The 26,375-nt window shown below is 40.6% G+C and overlaps 2 protein-coding genes across 5 annotated transcripts in view; one reads left to right on the top strand and one right to left on the bottom strand.

Annotated features, from left to right (window-relative positions):
- Positions 1-4,834, top strand: part of parp2 (poly (ADP-ribose) polymerase 2) — a 21,570-nt gene extending 16,736 nt beyond the window's left edge. For all 4 annotated transcript variants that reach the window (XM_017687853.2, XM_017687852.2, XM_017687851.2 and 1 more), the window contains exons 13-17: positions 1-99; positions 1,190-1,289; positions 2,075-2,173; positions 2,709-2,833; positions 4,300-4,834. The exon at positions 1-99 is cut by the window's left edge and continues 29 nt beyond it. In XM_017687853.2, the coding sequence (XP_017543342.1) occupies positions 1-99; positions 1,190-1,289; positions 2,075-2,173; positions 2,709-2,833; positions 4,300-4,459 (583 nt within the window). In that variant the 3' untranslated portion in view covers positions 4,460-4,834. The remainder of the gene's footprint in view (positions 100-1,189; positions 1,290-2,074; positions 2,174-2,708; positions 2,834-4,299) is intronic.
- si:ch211-284o19.8 (protein lifeguard 1) lies at positions 4,833-20,325 on the bottom strand. Its single transcript, XM_037544782.1, has 7 exons — positions 20,173-20,325; positions 12,505-12,800; positions 11,962-12,044; positions 11,630-11,830; positions 7,107-7,235; positions 6,587-6,730; positions 4,833-5,714 (listed from the first exon to the last, which is right to left on the bottom strand). Exons 2-7 carry the CDS (start codon positions 12,797-12,799, stop codon positions 5,565-5,567), a joined length of 1,002 nt encoding a protein of 333 aa, XP_037400679.1. The 5' UTR covers position 12,800; positions 20,173-20,325; the 3' UTR covers positions 4,833-5,564.
- Between the last annotated feature and the right edge of the window lie 6,050 nt (positions 20,326-26,375).

The following is a 26,375-nucleotide window of genomic DNA, read 5'->3' as shown; positions in this document are numbered from 1 at the left end:
CGCTCCCACCCACAGTGACTACACCATGACCGTCCTGGACGTTTTCTCAGTGGACAGAGAAGGAGAGAGAGATCGTTTTCTCTCTCAGCTGCACAACAGGTACGTAAGCATGACGTGAGCTTTCAGACCTTCTTACTCAGTGGATCGGTTTTTAGTGCTGTTTATTTGTGAGGTGTTTATCAAATGAGATGCGTCAGGCCTTTTATGAGCTGGATTAGTTTCCCCACAAAGAGATGCACGGTGTGTAATGTGGTGTTGTGAGCATCGTAAGTAAGGTTCAGTTGATCCGTGCAAATCGTCATGATCAATATTGGCCCTTAACAAAACAGTCTAAGCCAACAAAAGTGAAGTATTTTGCTAAAGAATGATGTAGGCCGGTCATTAATCTCACTAATCCATGTTTGGCCATTAAATGAGGATCTAAGTGAGCAGGTGATTAAATCTTTGAAACGATTTACTTTTTTTTTCTCCTTTTATTTCACAACTTGAAAGAAAACGGTTACAATTATAACAATGTCAGTTGTCAATTCCACAATATCTTCTAACAGTCTAACCCCATTGCCCCCAACCCACTCTCATCCTACTCACCCTCCTCACCCTTTCCCACCCAACCCTGGATACAGTTAAGGGTGAAGGCTCTCTGGACGTCCTCTAAATCAGTATTTAAGGTAGATGGGCGTTTAAAGTAGGAGATGAATGGTTGCCAAATCCGCTCAAATAAGTCTGCAGTACCTCTCAAGCTAAATTGAATCTTTTCCAAGTCCAAGAAAAACGTGACCTCAGTTAGCCGTAGAGTGTGTGACGGTGTGGTGGTGGATTTCCATGCCAAAAGGATCCTTCTCTTAGCTTAAGAGGAGGGCAAAAACAACTGCATCAGCTACTTGGGGCTTGCAAGAAAGAGACTCTGCCAGGACCCCCAATAAAGTAGTGGGCAGGGGGTTATGTTGCATTTAAAGATCTGTTAGTGAAGTAAAAACCTCGGACCAGAACCCGTTGAGCTTTGTGAGGGCCCAAAACGTGTTTCCATTGGACAGAGTAATTAATTAATTAATTTATTTAACACATCAGTTGTATTAATATAGGAATATGTTGCAAGGCGTATAACAGTTGCAGGATTTAGCCGTATGACTAAACTGTGCGGTGTTATGTCTCGCAGGCGGAGTAGTAAGTGTTGTGTGTGTTATTTAAGGACTTTGTTGTGGCACGGATCTCGTCTCTCTAACTGGGTGGGAATCCTGAGTCAGGGTCTTCGAGTGGCCCCCCCTGAGGCACCTGTCACCGGCTACATGGTGAGTTCGATTCAGGTTTATTTATGAAGCGCCTTTCATGCACAAACTCAAGGTGCACATTCTAAACCCGTTACAAACGCACTTTATGCGCTGGAGACCTGCAGGGCTGTGAAACTGAGGTCTGAGCTCGATCCAAGCAGACCAAAGCCCATCGTGAGAAACATGCTGTAAGCCAGAAATCGCTCGAGTCCAGGCTTAAACCCAGTATTTTGTGGGAACCTGTCAGGTCAGGCAGAAGAACCATAAAGCACAGGGCGGAAATATGGAATAGAGCAGCGTGAGGATGAAATTTCTTCCCTCCTGCCATTACTCAACAACGTCCTCCGCCCGTTACCGCACTCAACACCATTCCCACACCATCGCCAACACCATACTGGGGGCAGTTGTGGGCTGGAGGTCAGGGAACTGGCCCTGTAACTGGAAGATCGCTGGTTTGATCCCCAGCGCCGACAGTCCATGACTGAGGTGTCCTTGAGCAAGACACCTAACCCCCAACTGCTCCCCAGGCGCCGTGGACTGGGCTGCCCACCGCTCCGGGGCAACTGCGCCCTAGAGTGTGTGTGTTCACTCTTGTGTATGTGGTGTTTCACTTCACGGATGGGTTAAATGCGGAGGTGGAATTTCCCCATTTGTGGGATTTAAAAAATAAATAAATAAGTATCACTTACTCACCACATTGCCCTGCACTGCCCAACACCTAACAGTGCCCCCTTCCCATACCCGCAGCGCCACTGATATGTTTCAGATTTCTTTATGGATGGTTTGTAATTTGCTCTTCTCTCTAGTTCGGTAAGGGCATCTATTTTGCTGACATGTCGTCTAAAAGCGGCAATTACTGCTTCACCAGTCAGAAGAACAACACTGGGCTGCTCTTGCTGAGCGAGGTGAGTGGACACACTGCATACGGAAAGGTTTTATATTGTATTTAGTTCTTGAGGCGTCTGTTTTGTTCCCTCATCTCTAAATGGGGGGGGGGGGGGGGGGGGGGGGGGTCTGTTTTTTTTTCCCTGATACTGAATAAAATGTACGTAGTATGAATGAATAACTTGTACTTCATGACCAGTTTTGACTGGAAATGAACTAAATGAATGGTGGTCTCTAACTTTTGCACATGTACGTGCTGTATTATACTGTATGTAAAAACATACGCAGAGAAATTACATTATTTGTGATAATAATAATAATAGTAACAACAATAATAATGATGGCATTTATAGCTTTTATCTTCTTTCTGAAATGCGTGAACCTCCAACAGGGAAAGTTAACGCTTCGTTGATTTTCAGTCAAAGGTCAGAAGAAAGATTAAGATTATTTTATTTAAATTATTATTGTTTGTTGACTCAGCATTCCGGTCTTTAGGACCCCAAACATAAAGGCAGTCTCAACAAAACACGGCTAAGCTGTTTCCTCTGCCCACAGGTCGCTCTTGGTGATTGTAATGAGTTATTGGACGCGAATTATGATGCTGACAAACTGCCTTCTGGGAAGCACAGCACCAAAGGCATCGGACAGACCGCTCCTGACCCCAAGAACTTCGTCACGTTGTAAGGGTTCTCAACCTTTTTCACCCCAGGGCCCACCTGTGTATGACTATAAAGCACCGCAGCCCACAGAAACACTAAAATCAATGTTTTTTCTTTCTTAACTGCTCACACTGAAAACCTCTGAGGGTCTTAAGGCCTGAAAAAGATCAGATCTTCCATTTAACTTCAATCAGGAACCAAAGTTTGCGGTTGTTTTGAAGATGTAAAAGGTAGACGTAGACGTGGGCCGTAATTGGGAGCTGCAGTCAATCACGTTTTCACTGGACATGAAAGTGGCTCTCAGTGACTGTTTGGTGTCAAGATCACTCTTTAGGTTTGAGGGTTTTGGTGCCTAATTTGAAGTAAACCTCACTGAAGTCTGGGGGCTTCTGGACTACCGTCACCACAATCTTCAATAATAATAAACCTCACTTGATATCTGCTTCTCGGGTCGCTGATGTTCGGCCAGGAATGAAACGCAGATCTTCGCTGCTATTTTAAGGCTCGTCTGTGGTCTCTACCGGCCCACAGCCAACTACTGCCTCCCCATGAGTTCAGGCCCACGGAGCACTAGAGGGGGCTTCATGGCCCACTGGTGGTCCATGGCCCAGAGGTTGAGAAACCCTGTTCTGAAACCAGCATCTGTTGATACTTATTCAATAAGTATAACACATCACCACCTTAAGCTGCAATCAAACTGGACACTTGTTGTTCGTGTCGCCTCTAGTTTGGACTCACTAACCATAAACAGTAAAAACCCGAAAGTGTGACTAATTTGATGGGGTAAATATATTTAAATTAAATGTGGCAGTGCTGACGTACTAAACTAAAACAACACAAGTAGTGCTGTTGGAAGGTACTGTAACTTTTTCTGGGTAAAATATTATCTTTAAAGGAAACAAGAAAGACCCTAAAATCAACCCTTGGGGCACACCCTTCTGTATTCTGGAAATTCATTTTTTCTGCAAACTCATTGAGGCCTGTAAAAAAAAACCAAACCACATCTTGTAAAGTTTCGTTCACAAGAAGAGGTCGACATATTTACGCTATCCTAATTAAATGTATCATAATTTATATAAATGTCAAAAATTACTTTTTACTTTTACTGCTCTGATTTTTATTTCTCTGACATTTACAACTAGCAAGTAAGATGAGGCCCAAGAAATGGTTATGGCACATTTTATGTTTTTTTTTTTACACATCATAAAATCAAATAAATAGAAATTATGCACTAAAATTTCAGAAAGGTGTCATATTGAAGTGAGTTGTCTGTAAGAGAATCTTCACAGAATTAACAGAACATGTAAATTGACCAGGAGTGTTCAAACCTTTCCAGACAACTAAATGGAACTAATGAAGTAATGATATAATGACATAAACAGCGCAGTAAAACAATAACTTTACACCTCTGCGAGTTTAAGGGACAGTAATGAGATCGTGTCACTCTTTCTCCTGACTTTCTTTTCTCTTTCTCTCTCGTTCTGTAGGGATGGTGCCACCGTGCCCATGGGTCCTGGTGTGAAGACTGGCGTGGGTCGAGGTGGAGGTTACTCGCTCCTCTATAACGAGTTTGTGGTGTACAATCCAGCTCAAACCCGCATGAGATACCTGCTCAGAGTCCGCTTCAACTACTCCTCCCTGTGGTGAGACTAGTTAGCCCAGCGTTGCAGAAACGTGGATGAAGGATGAAGGACTGGCCTGGTTCTCTTCTCAATAACGGTGGAGGGATGAATTCTGATAGATTCCGTATTGTTGTATCGGTAGACGGACCTTTGAACACATTGTCTGCTTTTGGTCATGTTAGTGTAACACGAGAAAATGAACCACCTTTTTTACTTTCACCTTTTCAGGTTTGTTATTGCCTATTGGTGAGTTAGTTTAGCAACTAAATGTTAAGCCCTTAGAAAACATCATAGTTACACATAAACATTGTCATATTTGAATGTGCCTTTCTAGCAATAAGTTTACATAGATTTCGGGTGTCATCAGGCTAAATCTACGAATTAAAAACACCAAAAAATACTTGAGAAAATATTTATTGATCAAACATAAGGAGTGGTGCCGTTTTTCCTGGTTTTACAATCCATTTTTCCCTTGTATTTTCACTTCAGGAGCAAATGAATCATTATTATTATTATTATTATTATTATTATTATTATTATTATTATATTCTGGTGTTGCTCAGGACTGTGCCTGATTATAGAAATGTGGGCCGTTTTGAAATGAAGGTACAATAGAACATAAAGGAGGTCAACAATTAATCAGTCACATTTATCACTGTGTACCTATTTAATAGAGGAGAAGACCCAGTTAAATAAAAGGCGACAGTGCTACGTTAAAGCAGGAACGACAGTAGTACTCTGTTATTATTTGATGGCATCGTCATGTCCTCTTTTTCAGTTGAACAGCACTTTAAAGAAAACAGAAACGGCCCTAAAATCAACCCTTGAGGTACCCCCTTCTGTCCTGGAAATCAAGCGCTTTCTCTGTAGTCCACTTTTTCTACAGCCATTGTTAATAAACCAAACGACACTGATAATTCAGTTTAATTAACAAAAAGAGAATATATGTTTACACTGTATCCTAATTTACATAAACGTGTAATATAATATTTATTCAAAAGCTGTTTTGAACATGCATAGGAAAGATAACAACAGCACCGAGTCTGTTTCTGTCTTTGAAGACCGTATAGTTGTTTAATATATAGAACCAGCTAAAAGCAAGATGGACAGATGTGAAGCTAGTGTTTGAGCTAGTTTTTTGAGCCTCCAAGAATCATGAGCATGTAGAGGAAGATCATGATGATGTCCAAGTAGATGACTAAGGCTGCAAAGACGTATTCCTCAGGATTCAGGCTGTACTTCTGACGACCCATCACCAGCTGACAGTCCACAGCCAGAAACTGCAGCACAAAGAGACAGAGGTACAGTAAGATCTACACAGTATCCCAGCCTCATAACAGACCTCACTGCGTTGTTCCATCCACCCTGTTTCAGATCCTCCACCTACAGCTAAACGACTTGGGGAAAATATCAGTATCGTGAAAGTTAAATTTACTAAAAAAATAAAATAACTGACACATGAAGTTCAATATGGCATATTTGGGAACAATTTCTGTTTATTTTATGTTTTATCATTTTTGTTTGTTTATTTGTTCATTGAAACGTCTTCTCTGTAGAGGATTTGTCAACGTATTTCCACTTGTCAAATAACGTTTTGTTGATTTTCACAGAGGCGACTGTATGTTCTGCCACGACTCAGCCCATTTCCTGAAAGCATTGTTGAGCAACCCCCGTGGGTAACTGGAGAGAGTGTTCAGAGTGATGGTCTCTCTAACTGTGGTCACTTTCAGGAAATGCAACGACACTTTCAGGAAATGCACCCCAATTTGTGGGACTTTTCACATGAAGTAACGTCCTGTTGCGTGACAGCTGTTCCCAGCTTTTCCCAATGTTCGTTACCCTATACTTCCTCCCCATGTATGCAACGCACAACTGATTTCTGAACTTCTGTTCGCACAAGATTACAAAGTGTCTCAACCTAGTTCTTCACTTCATGATGAGGCCCTGTTCTCAGTCCTTCTGAAAGTCAATGGCGTTCAAACCACCAGCTCATTGAAGAGCTGCTGAGTCACTGTGAAAAACACTGTAGTGGGGAAAAGAAATGGTCCCACAATAGAACCTTGAGGTACACCCGTCTTTTACGCCTGGAAATCTGATGATAAATGAAAGTGGTCCTGTATCGTGTAGCGCATAATTAGATCAGCTGACTTACCAGTGAATAAAGCAGTGCTCCCAGACATCCATACACAACCTGGACGACACTGTTGTAGAAAAATATGGTGAAGAATCCAAACATGAGCAGGTCCACTGCCAGGACGGTGAGGATGCCATTGCATACAGTGAAGTCCACGCGAGTCTGAAATGTAGCACAGCCAACAAGAGTTACGGTTCTCCATATGTAGATTGGGATTAGGTACACCTCTTCAAAATGTATTTAACACAAATCAGCATGTTTTCTTACCAATGATGGGCAGATAACGGAAACATGATGGCATTAGTGATAGTACTACAGTATGTGGTTTTAAAAGTAGTTTGGAAAGGAGTGTATTGTAGGAAAAATATAGTGTTGTAGGAAAATATATTCTACAAATATATCCTTTTTGTGAAAAGCTGTTTTGTTTTTTTACTTACATTACAGACTGTAATACACTACAGGAAGCATAGGGGGTGATAGTCTACAGACTACAGTCATCAGTTACATAAATAATTGTGGTTGCAGCGTTAAATCCTACCTGGGAGGAGAAGATGATGATGGTGAAGGAGATGACAAGTGTAGCGCCCATAGCGATGATGACAGCATCTGTGTTATGGTAGGAAGCCACAGTTCCCACCATGTAGGACAGACTCAGGGTCACCACTGACTGTAAACACAATACTGTGGTTTAACACTCCTGCTGATCCACCTGATGTCTCCATTCAGAAGGTTCATCAATCAAATGTATAAAACTCCTGAATGCGGCTCCACGGCTGAATCAGATCAGCAGGTAATAATAAAATAATCCTCCTCTACAGTAAAATAAAGCTCTGCTGATCCTTCAACACAGTTTAACAGTAAATGGTCTTAAACGCTGGAGTTAATGTAGAACTGCTGATTCACCCTTTAACCCTGAAGATCAGCGCAGACGGCTGGTCACCATAGCAACACAGACGACAGGCTCGCCCAGCTAGTAGCTACGAAACGGCAAAGAGAGAGATTTAAGACGGACATCGATAATTTGGAGACGAATGGACTTTAGTGTTTATAGTCACTCCAGCTGGTTTCCTGATACGTTTAATCTGCAGAGAGAAACTGACAAACACTGAAGTCTTCTCCCGTTCCACCTTAAATGGTGCAGCAGTTATGTTCTGGCGCCTCAGGCACCATTTAAGGTGGAACGGGAAAATTAGAGCAAGACGGCGGCGAATGAGAAGCGACTTCAGCCTCGTAAAAAGGTGAACACTGAGAGACGTTTTACAGAAAACTCACTTTTTTGTGGAAAAGTTGTGAGAAGAGCAGCGACAGCTGAGCTGAAGCTTAAAGCAGAGCAGAGTCCGTCTGAGTTTTTGTTTATATTATATTTTTTAGCCTATATTAGTCCATCAGCACACGCTGAGACACATTCACAGCCAAGCTGGTAAAACGGACATAAAACGCTGTGGCTCCCAAGGAGGTTAGATTTCTGTTAAGAGGACGAAACGGCTCTTCTTCACGTTCGGGTTGGGACCCCTGGCTTAGGGAAACCACATGTAGTTGTTTTACTTTGTTCTGAAGTGTGTGGCTGAAACAAAGAGTCTGGTGAACACATCACAAGCCTTCAGCCCAATCAGCCAATGGAAAATGGTGATGAGAGAGGCTCCGCCCACTCAGCCTCCATGGCACTGAAATCGAGGATGTGGTGGGTTTGGAACGTGAGAGCAGCCGAGAACCTCTACAGTCGGGAATGAAAGTACTGTCCTCGAACCTTGGCGGCATCCGTTTCAACATCCGGCTCGCTCACTGTGATTAATATAATTGGATGGTTTTGTGTGTTTACTACTGAAAATTTCCCTCCACGGCCTCAGTTTAGCCAGCGCAGCTCAACTGAGCTAACTAGCTTTCTAGTGTCTTACTGTCTTACGGTGTTTACATTTACGGCATTTGGCAGACGCTCTCATCCAGAGCGCCTTACAATTTGATCATTTTACTCGTGTAGGTGAAGGTGGTGTTAGGAGTCTAGCCCAAGGACTCTCATTGGAATAGTGTAGAGTGCTTGCCTAGGTGGGGCACTGAACCCCAGTCTACAGCTTAGAAGGCCAAGGTGTTATCCACGACACCATCCAACCAACCACATTAGTACATGTATTTAAACATGTACTAATCTAAGGTTAAACTAACTGGCCGAGGGATATTTCTGACAGTCCAGATAGCATCAAGAAAGAGAGATTTTGGCAAGCGTTTGAGGTTTTGCTGGCTTCTTATTTTCTCTGCCGTGTTGAAAAGCATGTTTGGTTTCGTCACTAGTTATTGGTGGTATTAATAGAAGTGCCTTTAACTTTAAAGAGATGTTTTTGTTTTTTTTGTGCGGTACTGACTTTCCAACTTGATTTAAGAGTGAGAAACGATTGAACCCGGTCAGCGTAAGGCACTGTTATCAACAAAGACTGCTAGGCTAGTGAGCTGAAGGAGCTAGCAATAATACAGTCACAGAATTTGGTAAGAAAAGTGATTCTCTCTTTATTCAGCACCAAACAGACTCCCGAAAGAAGCTACTGACCTATTCAGCCGGAAAAAATAGAAACTAAACTGAGGTAAGATATCGGAGTCTGAGGGGTCCATTCTGTCCTCTGTCAAGATTCTGTTGATTTGAATAAGATATTCAGCTTCATAGCAGTAATGATAGCTACCCTGCATTAAAGAGAAATGCTGAAAAATCCAAACTAAAGCAGCCGTAGTCTTTTGAAAGGTCCTTCAAGCAGTGCTGGACAGTAACTGAGTAACTAAGTAAATGTAATTGGTTTCTGTACTTTAGTATTTTTGGTGTATCTGTACTGAAGTTTCTCCGTTCTGGGCGACTTTCTCCTTTCACTCCACTACATTTCAGAGTCTAATATCCGACTTTTTCCTCCTACATTTTGAGAAATCTGTCGCTCCTTTTGGTTTCTGTGTGTATAAAAACGTAACATGTCAAAACGAAAGAAGCGCAAAGCCAGAGCACCAATCAGGGCCCAGCGGTCACTTTGTTTAGAGCTGGTTTTGACCTGTCGGTCATACCGACCCAGTGCAGCACGCGGTTCAACGTCAGCGCAGCAGCGTAAAACTTTGGGAGAGTCTGTTCAACATAAATGATGAACTAACCTAACTTTGTGTAAATAGAGCTCAATATAGAAATATGTCCACATATGCAGTCGAGACTGATGCGGCTTTTTTCTGAATTTCTACAAACACCATTTCATTTTATAGTAAATGAGTTTGGGCTGGTTTATGTTTATGAACAGACGCCTACAGATCAACATAGTAAAGGAGCTCATCTGTGATCCTGAGTTTAAAGCCAGTTTTTATTCAACTTAAACTTGGAACTAAGTTGTAAATAAATCTGAAACTGAAACTTTGCTTGTGTGTAAAAAGTGATTTCAGAGCCACTCGGTTCTCCCTGATGGAAACTGTTTACCTTCAGTGTTTTGTGCTTCTGATCATTTTAATAGACGTCAGCGTCACTAATTAATGACCTTCTATTAAAAGACTGGTTTACCAAGAGAGACGCTGGAGGACTTTCACCTGAAATGAGTTCATGAAGCCAGTCTGGTTATAAAAATGATAACAGGACATCAGAGCCAGAATTACTCTTTTAGTACTTTTACTTTATACTTAAGTACATTTGAAGGTAAATACTTTAGTACTTTTACTCAAGTGGAGGTCTAAAGGGAGGAACTTCTACTTTTACTGGAGGAATATTTTACTTTGGGGGTCTCGACTTTAACTCAAGGACATGATTTTTGTACTTCATCCACCTCTGCCTTCAAGACCACATCAGAAGTGGGTTCTCCTAGTATTTAAACTGGAGAATCTCACTCTAGAGACTAATCCAGGCTGTAAGAGGAGAGTTGGCATGTTTACAGCAGGAGTAGTGCTGGTAAAACTTTACATTTTGTCACTTAAATTGCAGAATATTCTAAAGATTTAAAATAAACTCTGCCTGCTTCCATGCCTTTGGCCTGTAGTGTGAGGCCTGAAGTCAATGTATACCCATGTTTGACCGGATAGTTGAATTGTGAGCAATAGAAAGGTGCAATGCAGTGTGAAACAGTTGGTGGAAAAAGACGCCACAGTGTAGCTGCAGAAAGTGCTTAATGGCAAGAAAGAGTGAGAGCGAGAGAGAAGTGTGACCACAAAGGAGTTCATGGCCTGTTTGTGTGGTAAATCGTTTCTTGCTTGCATGAGAACCAGGTCAAGAGACAAAGGAACAGTGTACCAATCATCTTAACCAGCGATCCAGTCATCAACACAATATTTCTCAACAGACAAGTCAGAACCATTCACAGTGGTGGTGATAGGAACCAGACGTCCCTCTAAAAGCTCCTACAGAAAGTTCCTACATGAACTGGTTCTGAATTCACTGCCTGATGACTGAGACGCTGTTTTATGAGAGTTTAGAGAACTTCAACTCCATTCATGGTGGAGGGAGACATGCAGGGCGCTGTGCGGCAAAATAGTCCACAAAGAAAACTGAGTATTCCAGATTTTCCACTGTTTTCCATCATCAACATTCCATATAAGCTCAGAAAACTTGTGTAGGTTCTCTGGTGGTTCTGGGTGGTAAATAAACTGTCTGTATCTGTGTTATAGTTATGGTGACCCCTTGTTATGGTTGTAATAAATAATAATATATCCCTTATGTGCTCTATTTGTGTAAGCACCTATATGTAACAATATATATGTCCCATGATCCCACTTCTGACACCAGTGTAGCATCAGTAAAGAAGATGATGCTGGAAGCATTGAGCAGGCAGAAAGCACTACTCAAGTCTCTGGGATAGCAGGCAGGTCACCTCCAGCCGTACACTCTGGTCACTAAGGTAGGCATTTAACTACCCAACAGCCCAGCACGGAATAGCATCAGTAACACATACGCACATCTTAAACTAAACAACAGCAACATGAACATCAAATGTCTCTTCTTGCCGGGAGCACTTTGCATGGCCACGCCTCCAATGCTCCTACAGCAGCACGGTCATAGCTGTATGTATATTTATGTATATGCATAATACTGAACATATCTGAAAACAAACAGTCTCTCACCAGGCTGATGAAGTTCCAGGGGTGTGAGCGGCTTAAGGAGGAGGAGAAGCTCAGAGCCAGTGCCACCACTATGAAGATGATGTAAGAGCTGAGGTACACCCAAATGTTTTTCTGCACGGCCGTCTTCACACTGTCCGAGAAGGTGAACACGCACACCACGGAGAAGGTGACCAGCAGCTGCAGTGTGACCACGCTGAACACCTGCTCAGGTACGCAGAGAGGAATGGGAGCCGAAGGCCCGTGCTTAAAGTTTGTTTCTGAGACAGATGTAAATAGTGACGTCTTTAAATGTGGAAAATAAGTAAAACTGCTACAGTAAGTGCAGCACAAACCTTTCTGATAAACGCCCGCCGCACGGTGTTGTCATCAAACGATGATGTTATAAAGGCACCTTGGGTTTCTGGACACATGGCTCCTGTTCGAGAGTGAGTTCAGCACAGTCATCCTTCATACACCAGAATAGAAATGTAGCCACTTTATCAGAAACCACTCCTCCTTGCTGGTGTACAGCTACAGGCTGTAGCTAGTCCATCATTGGTCAGTTTCTGACCACTGAGCCACTCTTGGCTTGGAAGCGTAAGATTTGTGTTTCTAATAAAGTGGCCAGTTGGGGAAACACAAGGTGGGTGTTTCTGATAAAGTGGCCAGTGAGTGGAAGCACAAGGGGGGTGTTTCTAATAAAGTGGCCAGTTACAACCTTATGAGCAAATCAGATTTCCTAACAACTCCACACAGTTTGGGGCAAGTCTGTGATGATGTAGACATGCCGTTAGCACCATGCTAATGCTAATGGCTCCATTACTTGCTGGCTACTTAAGTTTCCCAGAAGAACTCATGAAGAACTCATCTGTGAACAAAGCCGAGTGTGAACGTACCTGTGTCCTGCATCGCCATGCTCTCCTCTGGGGGCAGGTTGTCCGCTACGCAGCCGCCTTGCATGGGGGGGTAAGTGGTGTTGTCTGGGGGTGGGATGAGGCCAGTGGCACAGGTTGACTCTATGGGAGGGTAAGCGGGCTGGACGATTGGGCCGCAGGGGTAGGGAGGGGGCAGGTAGGGCGGAGGCAGCTGCATATGTCCAGCTCCAGTGGGATATGGAGGAGAGGCAGCTGCAGACACACTAGGGCCACCGCCCACCTCTTCAGGAATGCGCTGCTTCTCAACGTCCGTCATCCTGCAGGAAAGATGAATCTTTGAAGGGCCCATATTCTACAGTTCTGTTGTATTTTTGGGGGGTTATGTTTCAAATGAATTGCAATTCAGTTTTCATGACATTTTGTTTTCTAGGCATTTGCTTCCTGACAGCCAGGAACAGGACAACGTTTAAACATTTTTCCACATCTCCCAGAACAGTGACTTCAGCCTGTCTGCAGGAACAACACTCCACATCACTTCAATCAGAATGGGCGGTGCTACACCGCTTGAAGCTAAATGGGCGGGGCTAAACTGCTGTAGGCTGACTGGCCAAATCTTTTTACTTAAAAGAAAAAGTCAGAATTCAGTTTTTAGTGCTGTGAGCCCTTTAAGGCCACTAAGACACCACTGTGTGGGACAAAAGACACCCAGCAGTGAGGAAAGGTGTCTGTTTCTGTGGTTTTCCATTGTGTGGTTTTGATGATGTTCTGGGGATTTTTAGCAGAGAAACAGAAGGAACGTCCACGTAGAACAAAGCTACTCATTTTATGTGTAAAGTTTACCTGTTATTAACCAGTAGGAGTCACAGTCATCACCAGCGATGAGAAAACACTGCTCTAATTTCATACAGATGATTTCTCCTTAAAGCAAGTATGGAAATTGTGTGGAAAGTGCTAAACTTTCAAATTCATCTGAACTTTCAGTCATTTAAACTTTCAAATTCATCTGAACTTTGTCATTTAAACTTTCAAATTCATCTGAACTTTCAGTCATTTAAACTTTCAAATTCATCTGAACTTTCAGTCATTTCAACTTTCAAATTCATCTGAACTTTGTCATTTAAACTTTCAAATTCATCTGAACTTTCACTCATTTCAACTTTCAAATTCATCTGAACTTTCAATTATTTAAACTTTCAAATTCATCTGAACTTTGTCATTTAAACTTTCAAATTCATCTGAACTTTCAATCATTTAAACTTTCAAATTCATCTGAACTTTCAATCATTTGAACTTTCAAATTCATCTGAACTTTGTCATTTAAACTTTCAAATTCATCTGAACTTTCAATCATTTAAACTTTCAAATTCATCTGAACTTTCACTCATTTAAACTTTCAAATTCATCTGAACTTTCAATCATTTAAACTTTCAAATTCATCTGAACTTTGTCATTTAAACTTTCAAATTCATCTGAACTTTTAATCATTTCAACTTTCAAATTCATCTGAACTTTGTCATTTAAACTTTCAAATTCATCTGAACTTTCAATCATTTAAACTTTCAAATTCATCTGAACTTTGTCATTTAAACTTTCAAATTCATCTGAACTTTCAGTCATTTAAACTTTCAAATTCATCTGAACTTTCAGTCATTTCAACTTTCAAATTCATCTGAACTTTGTCATTTAAACTTTCAAATTCATCTGAACTTTCACTCATTTAAACTTTCAAATTCATCTGAACTTTCAATTATTTAAACTTTCAAATTCATCTGAACTTTGTCATTTAAACTTTCAAATTCATCTGAACTTTCAATCATTTAAACTTTCAAATTCATCTGAACTTTCAATCATTTGAACTTTCAAATTCATCTGAACTTTGTCATTTAAACTTTCAAATTCATCTGAACTTTCACTCATTTAAACTTTCAAATTCATCTGAACTTTCAATCATTTAAACTTTCAAATTCATCTGAACTTTGCCATTTAAACTTTCAAATTCATCTGAACTTTTAATCATTTCAACTTTCAAATTCATCTGAACTTTGTCATTTAAACTTTCAAATTCATCTGAACTTTCAATCATTTAAACTTTCAAATTCATCTGAACTTTCAATCATTTAAACTTTCAAATTCATCTGAACTTTGTCATTTAAACTTTCAAATTCATCTGAACTTTCAGTCATTTAAACTTTTAATCATTTCAACTTTCAAATTCATCTGAACTTTCAATCATTTCAACTTTCAAATTCATTTGAACTTTCAATCATTTAAACTTTCAATAATTGAAACTTTCAAATTCATCTGAACTTTGTAATTTAAACTTTCAAATTCATCTGAACTTTGTCATTTAAACTTTCAAATTCATCTGAACTTTTAATCATTTCAACTTTCAAATTCATCTGAACTTTGTCATTTAAACTTTCAAATTCATCTGAACTTTCAATTATTTAAACTTTCAAATTCATCTGAACTTTGTCATTTAAACTTTCAAATTCATCTGAACTTTCAATCATTTAAACTTTCAAATTCATCTGAACTTTCAATCATTTGAACTTTCAAATTCATCTGAACTTTGTCATTTAAACTTTCAAATTCATCTGAACTTTCAGTCATTTCAACTTTCAAATTCATCTGAACTTTGTCATTTAAACTTTCAAATTCATCTGAACTTTTAATCATTTCAACTTTCAAATTCATCTGAACTTTGTCATTTAAACTTTCAAATTCATCTGAACTTTCAATCATTTAAACTTTCAAATTCATCTGAACTTTGTCATTTAAACTTTCAAATTCATCTGAACTTTCAGTCATTTCAACTTTCAAATTCATCTGAACTTTCAGTCATTTCAACTTTCAAATTCATCTGAACTTTGTCATTTAAACTTTCAAATTCATCTGAACTTTCACTCATTTAAACTTTCAAATTCATCTGAACTTTCAATTATTTAAACTTTCAAATTCATCTGAACTTTGTCATTTAAACTTTCAAATTCATCTGAACTTTCAATCATTTAAACTTTCAAATTCATCTGAACTTTCAATCATTTGAACTTTCAAATTCATCTGAACTTTGTCATTTAAACTTTCAAATTCATCTGAACTTTCACTCATTTAAACTTTCAAATTCATCTGAACTTTCAATCATTTAAACTTTCAAATTCATCTGAACTTTGCCATTTAAACTTTCAAATTCATCTGAACTTTTAATCATTTCAACTTTCAAATTCATCTGAACTTTGTCATTTAAACTTTCAAATTCATCTGAACTTTCAATCATTTAAACTTTCAAATTCATCTGAACTTTGTCATTTAAACTTTCAAATTCATCTGAACTTTGTCATTTAAACTTTCAAATTCATCTGAACTTTCAGTCATTTAAACTTTTAATCATTTCAACTTTCAAATTCATCTGAACTTTCAATCATTTCAACTTTCAAATTCATTTGAACTTTCAATCATTTAAACTTTCAATAATTGAAACTTTCAAATTCATCTGAACTTTGTCATTTAAACTTTCAAATTCATCTGAACTTTTAATCATTTCAACTTTCAAATTCATCTGAACTTTGTCATTTAAACTTTCAAATTCATCTGAACTTTCAATCATTTAAACTTTCAAATTCATCTGAACTTTGTCATTTAAACTTTCAAATTCATCTGAACTTTCAATCATTTAAACTTTCAAATTCATCTGAACTTTCAGTCATTTAAACTTTCAAATTCATCTGAACTTTGTCATTTAAACTTTCAAATTCATCTGAACTTTGTCATTTAAACTTTCAAATTCATCTGAACTTTCAGTCATTTAAACTTTCAATAATTGAAACTTTCAAATTCATCTGAACTTTCAATCATTTCAACTTTCAAATTCATCTGAACTTTCAATCATTTAAACTTTCAATAATTGAAACTTTCAAATTCATCTGAACTTTGTCATTTGAACTTTCAAATTCATCTGAACTTTGTCATTTAAACTTTCAAATTCATCTGAACTTTCAATCATTTAAACTTTCAAATTCATCTGAACTTTCAATCATTTAAACTTTCAAATTCATCTGAACTTTGTCATTTAAACTTTCAAATTCATCTGAACTTTCAATCATTTAAACTTTCAATAATTGAAACTTTCAAATTCATCTGAACTTTCAATCATTTCAACTTTCAAATTCATCTGAATTTTCAATCATTTAAACTTTCAATAATTGAAACTTTCAAATTCATCTGAACTTTCAATCATTTCAACTTTCAAATTCATCTGAACTTTCAATCATTTAAACTTTCAAATTCATCTGAACTTTGTCATTTAAACTTTCAAATTCATCTGAACTTTCAATCATTTAAACTTTCAATAATTGAAACTTTCAAATTCATCTGAACTTTCAATCATTTAAACTTTCAAATTCATCTGAACTTTCAATCATTTAAACTTTCAAATTCATCTGAACTTTGTCATTTAAACTTTCAAATTCATCTGAACTTTCAATCATTTAAACTTTCAATAATTGAAACTTTCAAATTCATCTGAACTTTCAATCATTTCAACTTTCAAATTCATCTGAATTTTCAATCATTTAAACTTTCAATAATTGAAACTTTCAAATTCATCTGAACTTTCAATCATCAATTTGATAAAAATTCCATGTGTACGGTTGCTTTGTTTTGTTGTTAATTGCTTTCACTTTTTGATGTCAAAACCAGCTGGAATAAAGTCAGAAGTGAAGACTCGTACTTGAGCTCTCGTTCCATAACTAAGGTATCAAAACTCATATTTCATATTACAAATATACAACACTATAGTGAGTGCAAAGCAGGAACTTAGTATTCTGTTTAAAGTGAGCTGTAAACCATGTCCTCCAGTTTTTCCTCTTTATTGATTTAGTGCCAAATTGTTGGTGATTTAATAAACCTCTGAGGTATGAACAGAACCGTGCATTCAGCGAATTGTTACACCGCTAATTTTACATGACTGGAAATGTGTTTGCTGAGCGTTGATGAGCAGGCGAGACTCTAAACAAGGAATCTAAAGCTGGAGGCCACGCCTGGCTGGAGCTCCCCAACCCAACAGCCTTCGTGCACTCCAGGCTGATGAATGCATCCAAGCTTGGTGACGTGTCTCATGACGGGAAAGAGAGTAAACGAGTAAAACTGAAACAAAGTTGGCAGTGACATGATTTTGTCCAATCGGATCCCATCTGGTCACACTGAGACGGGCTTAAGTGAAAAGTGTGAACAGAATCTGGACACAAAACACATCAATGCAGGTTGTAAACAGACTCTTTGTTTTGGGTCTTACTGAAAATCTGAAAGCTGTGAAGATGCATTTATACAATCATCTGCGAAGTTTCAGTACATGACACACACACACACACACACACACACACACACACACACACACACACTCACTCACTCACCCAACATGTTACACTATAAGCTCCTGGACAAATGCATTCACAACAGACACACACACACACACACACACACCATGTTACACTATCAGCTCCTGGATAATTGCATTCACAACAGACACACACACACACACACACACTAACTATGTTACACTATCAGCTCCTGGACAAATGCATTCACAACAAACAACATACACACACACACCATGTTACACTATCAGCTCCTGGACAAATGCATTCACAACAGACAACATACACACACACACACACACACACCATGTTACACTATCAGCTCCTGGATAATTGCATTCACAACACACACACACACACACACACTATGTTACACTATCAGCTCCTGGACAAATGCATTCACAACAGACACACACACACACACACACCATGTTACACTATCAGCTCCTGGACAAATGCATTCACAACAGACAACATATACACACACACACACACACCATGTTACACTATCAGCTCCTGGATAATTGCATTCACAACAGACACACACACACTCACTATGTTACACTATCAGCTCCTGGACAAATGCATTCACAACAAACAACATACACACACACACACACCATGTTACACTATCAGCTCCTGGACAAATGCATTCACAACAGACAACATATACACACACACACACCATGTTACACTATCAGCTCCTTGACAAATGCATTCACAACAGACAACATATACACACACACACACACACACACCATGTTACACTATCAGCTCCTGGACAAATGCATTCACAACAGACAACATATATACACACACACACACACACCATGTTACACTATCAGCTCCTGGATAATTGCATTCACAACACACACACACACTCACTATGTTACACTATCAGCTCCTGGATAAATGCATTCACAACACACACACACACACACACACCATGTTACACTATCAGCTCCTGGACAAATGCATTCACAACAGACAACATATATACACACACACCATGTTACACTATCAGCTCCTGGATAATTGCATTCACAACACACACACACACTCACTATGTTACACTATCAGCTCCTGGATAAATGCATTCACAACACACACACACTCACTATGTTACACTATCAGCTCCTGGACAAATGCATTCACAACAGACAACATATACACACACACACACACACACACCCCATGTTACACTATCAGCTCCTGGACAAATGCATTCACAACAGACAACATATATACACACACACACACACCATGTTACACTATCAGCTCCTGGATAATTGCATTCACAACACACACACACACTCACCATGTTACACTATCAGCTCCTGGATAATTGCATTCACAACACACACACACACACACTCACTATGTTACACTATCAGCTCCTGGATAAATGCATTCACAACAGATCACTTTGTAACTGGACAGACAGTCGACGGTGCTAGTACAGAATAATGTTCAGCAGGTCACACATTTCCTTAGTGACCAACTGAAGGTAATCAGTGGGCCAATTAAAGTCACTCTTAATTGGGTTTGAAGCTGATTAAGTAAACAAATTATATTTACACAAACGCAAAAGTCTTGGGCAGCCATGAAACCTGATCGTAACTATTGATCTGGGCAGTACGTGTGTTTTTCTCGGTAAAAACTCTGTATAACTGTATAACATTAGATATAACACAAATAAGCATGAAGACAGTGATCAGGGATATGATATATACACACATTGATTGTATATATAATAGATGTCATATATACTCTCTGAATATATGTGATATATAAACTTATTGCCTGCATGTATAATTGACACTATATATATATATATATATATATATATAGCCCATGACTTTCATAAGTACATTCTGAATTTTGTCCGTTATTCTGTTTTTTTTTTTTTTTTAAACTGCCCAGATAAATATCATATATATAATAATCATATGCAAAAATTTGAACAATCCCAGTCAATATGTTGTTGTTGATTTTCTGCGTGAAAATAATTTCATATTGGGAGGAAATAAAAAAAACAAGCATTTTTTCCCCACAATGTGTTAAAATCAGGAGAAACACTACTTGCGTGTTAAAGAGTCTGTTCTCTGAAGGTGCGTTAACTTATGTTCACTTACAAAATCAAAGTGTCCTTTAAGTTAATTTGACTACGGCGCCCAAACGTCCAGGTAGATGCTGAGAGAACATTAAACTGATTTCACTTAAACAGACGAAAGTTTCATCCTTCAGTTTCAGCAACTGTTTAACATGGAAACTAGAAGTAGGAGATTTTAACGTTCATTAAAAGCCCTCTTACCTTCCTGTCCTCTGTCCTCTGTGTGTGTGTGTGTGTTGAGGCAGCGCTGGTGTGAACACACACTCTGACTCTCACAGATAAACACTGATTTTCTTGCGTCTCACCAGCTGAAGCTGCTCACTTCCTCACACTGCAGCACTGATAAAACACTGTGTGGTGAACACACACACACACACACACGCACAGCCCTATCCACAGTGCCTGGGGAGTTGGGGTTTAGGTGTCTTGCTCAAGGACACCTCAGTCACGTACTGTCGGCTCTGGGGTTCGAACCAGCGACCTTCTGGTCACAAGGCTGGGGCCCTAACCTCCAGCTCACGACTGGCCCATAAAATATAATGATCAGATCAGAATCAGATCAGATCCAGATCATCTGCACATTATTTCAGTTCTGTGTTTAATTCTTCTTCTCAGATATTCTGGAGTAAAGCTGTTCCCCGAGGTTCTCAGCTTGTGGGGTGTTGAGGTTCGGGTCACTGTGTGCTGTTGTCTGTTCCTCTGCAGGACGCTGGGTGTGGATGGTGTGAATCTAAAGGAGGGTGAAGAGGTTTTAGTACCGGTATCACTGCAGCTGGGAAAGTCCTCTGATTTAAACCTGTGCAATCTTGTTTTCTCCAAAGGCGAGAGTGAAGAAAGATGTGTAAACACAGGCAGGAACCCAAGCAGGAACCCAAACAGGAACCCAAGCCGCTCTGAATGTGGGATTTACTGCGTTGTAACACGTCCTCATGTCAGGCCCTGCGCAGCGCCGAGGCAGCAGAAGTGACTCTTTCACAAAACTTCCTCTTTACTTTCAGAGGCAGAGAGTTCAACTTTCGTGCGGTCAGTGAAGAGGAACGGCGCCGCTCTCACCGGCCGACGCGACGGGTCAGCCTGGGAGAGAACCGAGATTTTATACGTACGATTGGAATAATATTCCATAATTAAGTCTGTTTACCAACAACTACACATAAAAAAGACGGATCTTCCAGGGTTCTTCGGGCAAGATGAACACAAAGAACCACTTGCATGTTTTAAATGGTTCTCTGGTGAAATGGTTCTCGAGATTTGATGGAGAATGTGTTGCATTTGGTTCTGTATAGCACCCAAAAGGGTTCTTCTACTGACACCTTGATGTTGTCACAACAGCAGAACCCTTTATGTAGAACCATTTTCAAAGAAGTTCCATGTAGAACCATCTGCAGCCTTCTCCATCAACCTGAAGGACCCTTTCACGATGCGAAGAACCTTTTAATCCTCCAAATGTTTCCATACAGAACCATTTCCTTCACAAAGACCAACAGTAGAACCCTTCTTGCAGTTATATAGAACCATCTACAGCACATTCTCCATCAATCTGAAGAACCATTTAATCCTGCAAAGGGCTCTAAATAGAACCAACATCTTTACTAAAGAACCCTTGAAGAATCATATTTTTAAGATAGTAGGTTCAATGCCAATTAAAGAACCATTTGCATGGTAAATGTTTTGGTTCTATAAAGCACCAAACAAGGTTCTGCTATGGCAACAATGTCAAGTTGGTAACAATAGAAGAACCCTTTCACCTCGCAAAGAACCATTCAAGCATGCAGAAGGATCTTAGAGTGTTGATGGTTGTACATGGAACCATTGTCTTTACTAAAGAACCCTTGAAGAACCGTCTGTTAAACAAATCGTGTTTATTTCCGTCCAGTTCAGCCAAACCAGTCTGTGTCCGTATCCAGGCCGTTTCTGCTGCTGTGCTTTACCACTGGCATATGTAAATGAGCCCTGTTCTGATTGGCTGTCCTGTATTGTGCCTCATTCAAAAAGGCTATTACTTCTGCTATAAGTTGAATGGGCGGGGCTAAAGTGCTGCGAGCAAGAGACTTGGCTAATACACTCCCCTGCCACTTTATTAGGTACCCCTTGTCTACACATGTCCGACACTCCAAGAGCGGAAAGTCCTAATGAGTCAGACCGCATCACATGAGGATACGTTAGCTAGAACAAAGGGCAAAGAGCCTGTGGAACTGGGAATATGGGACTATTAACTTCTAACTAACAGCATGATTAAGAGACTGGAACTGAGATGTTTATCTTATTATTACTGAATTATTGGCATTTGTACAATTTGTATGTCTGTGTGTACACCCACCGGCCACTTTATTAGGTACCCCTTGCTAGTAAAAGGCTGGACCCCCTTTCACCTTCAGAACTGTCTTAATTCTTCATGTCAGACTTTCAACAAGGTGTTGGAAACGTTCCTCAGAGATTCTGGTTGGTTATTTGAGTTCCTGCTGCCTTTCTATCATCTGGAACCAGTCTGCCCATTCTCCTCTGACCTCTCACATCAACAAGGCATTTTCGTCCACACAACTGACCGCTCACTGGATATTTCCTCTTTTTCGGACCGTTCTCTGTAAACCCTAGAGATGGTTGTGCGTGAAAATCCCAGCAGATCAGCAGTTTCTGAAATACTCAGACCAGCCAGTCTGGCACCAACAACCACGCCACGTTCAAAGCCCCTTAAACCCCCTTTCTTCCCCGTTCTGATGCTCGGTCTGCACTTCAGCAAGTCGTCTTGACCACCTCTACATGCCTAAATGCAGTGAGCTACAGCCGTGTGATTGGCTGATTAGCTATTTGTGTTAATGAGCAACTGAACTGTACCTAATAAAGTGTCAGGTGAGTGTAGATTTTAATGCAAAGAGAAAAATAAAACAAAATCTAAAATGTGACGTTTGCATGCGTCAGTGGTTCTTCTTCAGACTGATGGAGAATGTGTTGTATTTGGTTCTATACAGCACCAAAAAGGGTTCTACTGTTACAAGCTTGACATGGTCACAACAGCAGAACCCTTTTTGGTGCTGCACAGAACAATCGACAGCACATTCTCCATCAGTCTGAAGAACCTTTTCAGGAGGCAAAGAACACTTTAATCCTGAAGAACCCGTGAGGAACCACCCAAAGAGTGGAGTAAAGGCCGGTGCGATATAGAACCATGAGTACTTTAAACACCCTCTGCACGGCGAGATGGGGGGAAATAAAACAGCAAATGTAAAACGTTTCGTTTATTTTGCCACAATTTCTGTTTTTTTCCCCTCGTTGCAGCAAATAAACAGTGAGTGTGGTTTTCTGGAGAAAAGTCCATAAGAAGGCGGCTCATCTAGTCAAACCATCTGAAATCTGGCCTGCAGGTCTAAGATGATTAATCATAAAGGGCTTGTGGCAACATTGCAGCTCATTTCTGGACATTTTTTGACTTGTTTCAAGTCATTTTTCTTAATAACATGACTAGAAATGTCTAGAAATAAGTGAAATTATCTTAAATCTGGTCGATATAATTCCTAATATGAACAATTCTGGGATGGTTTTAGAAACACTGTACGACTTTCATTTATTTCTAGACGTGTGTCATTTTATTCCGTATAAATATCTGGTGGTGTGTTAGTGTGTGTTGTGCTGGTGCGAGTGGATCAGTCACAGCACTGCTGCTGGAGTTTCTAAACACCTCAGTGTCGCTGCTGATGAGCAGCAGATGAGCTGTTGTCTCTGACTTTACATCTACAAGGTGGACCCACAAGGTAGGAGCGTCTAATAGAGTGGACAGTGAGTGGACACAGTGTTTAAAACATCCAGCAGCACTGCTGTGTCTGATCCACTCAGACCAGCACATCTACCCAAACAGTACCTGCTCTGTGAGGGTCCATGGGGGTCCTGACCACTGAAGAACAGGGTAACAGAGTATCAGAGAAACAGATGGACTACAGTCTGTAACTGTAGAACTACAGAGTGGAACTGAACGGTCAGTGGAGCTGAGGCCAGTGAGTGTAGGAACGAGGAGGTGGGCTCTGAAAGAGGTGTAAATGAAGCACGAGGGACGAACGCTCTCACACAAGCATATTTACTGTAAAAAATACATATAAAAACAACTTTGATTCCAGACATACAAAAGATCTGGGCTAGAAACAGCATCATGGACGAACAGAAGACCAGGCCGTTTCTGAAATGCGATTCATATGTACACTTCAATAAATAAATACTCAGCCGCTCCATGGCAGAACGAAGGCAAGATTGTCCACATCTGGGGTGTCGTCGTTACAGCGACCCTAAACGTTATAAAACTCGTTTTAACCTCTCAAGATGAAACGAAGACCAACGGGACATTTCAGTCTGCATTACTTGCATACAGTATACATATAAAAAAGGAAAATTAAACAAACAAAAAAAAACAAGTGTGGCCTTCCGAGTTCAGCCAGGCCCCTGTTTAGGACAGTAACATCGGGATACTGAGGTCTAGCTCCACCCCAGGCTTCACACAGAGCGGCAGGGAGGTTGACGTGGTCCAGAACTCCAATCCAGCCTGACCTACAACGTAGCTGATCGTCCGAGGCAAGTCTGGGGTCTAAAGTTGGCTTTTTCAGTGGGTTTAGCGCTGGAGCCATGAGGCGAGCCCAGCTGGCAACAGCCAACAGCTAAAGGAAGCTTATATTAACGCCAAGACGGTCCCAACATCATCACACCTGCCTCAAATCTCTTCAGCAATTCAAAGTCATCTAAGTGTGGGTTCGAACACGGTCATGCTGCTATTAACCAAAAAGGACAAAAATCCAGGCTTCTAGGTCCTCGAAGCCTCAGCATGAGCAGCGTTCCAACGCATTTCCGACGTTCTCTAACCCAGCATTCATCAATCCCGGTCCACTTTCCTGCTCTAGCACACCAACTTCAGCCGGGGACGTGTGCGCTCACGATCTGATGGATGAATTAGATGCGGCAGAACATGGAAAACAGGCCGAGACTGGAGCAGAGAAGGTGCTGCACTGCCCCCTAGAGGAGAGACTAGGCATTGCACTTTCACAGCTGCCCAGCTCTGGTCCTGGAGGCTCTTCGGAACCAGAACTGGACACTTCTGCAATAAAACAATGAAAACTGTAATAACTTGAACTCGTGCTCCATTCAAAAAAGTCGTCTGTCAATATTATTAATTAAAGGTGAACTTCAACTAAAATTTAACATTTCTGTATAACTAGTGGAGTGTGATGGGAACCAGACGTCGCCATGACTACAACACAGATATAGACACTTTATTTACCATCCAGAACCACCAGAGAACCTACACGAGTCTTCTGAGCTTATATGGAATGTTGATGATGGAAAACAGTGGAAAATCTGGAATAATGAGTTTTCTTTGGGGACTATTTTGCCGCACAGCGCCCTGCATGTCTCCCTCCACCATGAATGGAGTTGAAGTTCTCTAAACTCTCATAAAACAGCGTCTCAGTCATCAGGCAGTGAATTCAGAACCAGTTCATGTAGGAACTTTCTGTGAGGAGCTTTTAGAGGGACGTCTGGTTCCCATCACCACCACTGGGAGCAGCTTTTAGAGGGGGACGTCTGGTTCCCATCACCACCACTGTGAGGAGCTTTTAGAGGGACGTCTGGTTCCCATCACCACCACTGTGAGGAGCTTTTAGAGGGACGTCTGGTTCCCATCACCACCACAGTTCATTGTTTTTTTGCATTAGCCTCTTGGCTCCAGCGCTGAAACTAAGGAACCCAACGACTTGGTGGGTCGACCACACTTGGGCTGAGGAGAGAAAACGGGGCGAGTCTGGTTTTTGTACTGATCATTCCTTTGCTGCCAGCCCCCCTGCCGGGTGGGTAATGCAATATTCAGACCTTAGCTGTCCGCCGGCTAAGCGCGTGAGCCATATGGCAGCACGGCTACACGTACGCAGCCTCTGAGCAGATGGCCTGGCTCTCTCACGCACACGGACACCTCCAGAGACCCCGTCGTGGGAGCTCAGGGGCCAAACCTGGTCCCCAGAGGAGCAGGAACGTCGATATTTTCTTCTGCTGCAGGTTTTCATCAAACCAAACAAGCGCTCAGAGAGACCGGTCAAAAGGTGAGGTGGGGTCATCAGGACCTCAACGTCCCACTCGTCCACATCTCTCGCTAAACACGCACCACAACCACTCGGCCAAACTGGGCTCACCCCCGTCCGACCCGGTCTCCCATTACGGATTCCTGAACCAATACTGAGTGCAGACTGCGTGTAAACGTTGTACAATGTGCCGTTTTAACGGAAGAGTTCACTCCAAAACGTGACATCTCGTTTGTTTCTGGTCACTCAAAAAACTCTGGAGGGAAACTTTATTTTTTGGAGTAAATAAAACTTTTGGCACTCCTGGTTAAATGACGTGTTTTGTTGATTTTCAAAGTCAGAAATTAAGTTAACACA

The sequence above is a fragment of the Pygocentrus nattereri genome, chromosome 2 (assembly GCF_015220715.1).
Source record: "Pygocentrus nattereri isolate fPygNat1 chromosome 2, fPygNat1.pri, whole genome shotgun sequence".
NCBI classification, from domain to species: Eukaryota; Metazoa; Chordata; class Actinopteri; order Characiformes; family Serrasalmidae; genus Pygocentrus; species Pygocentrus nattereri.
Note: the sequence above shows the minus strand (reverse complement) of the source record. Positions and strands in the feature narration are given on the sequence as shown.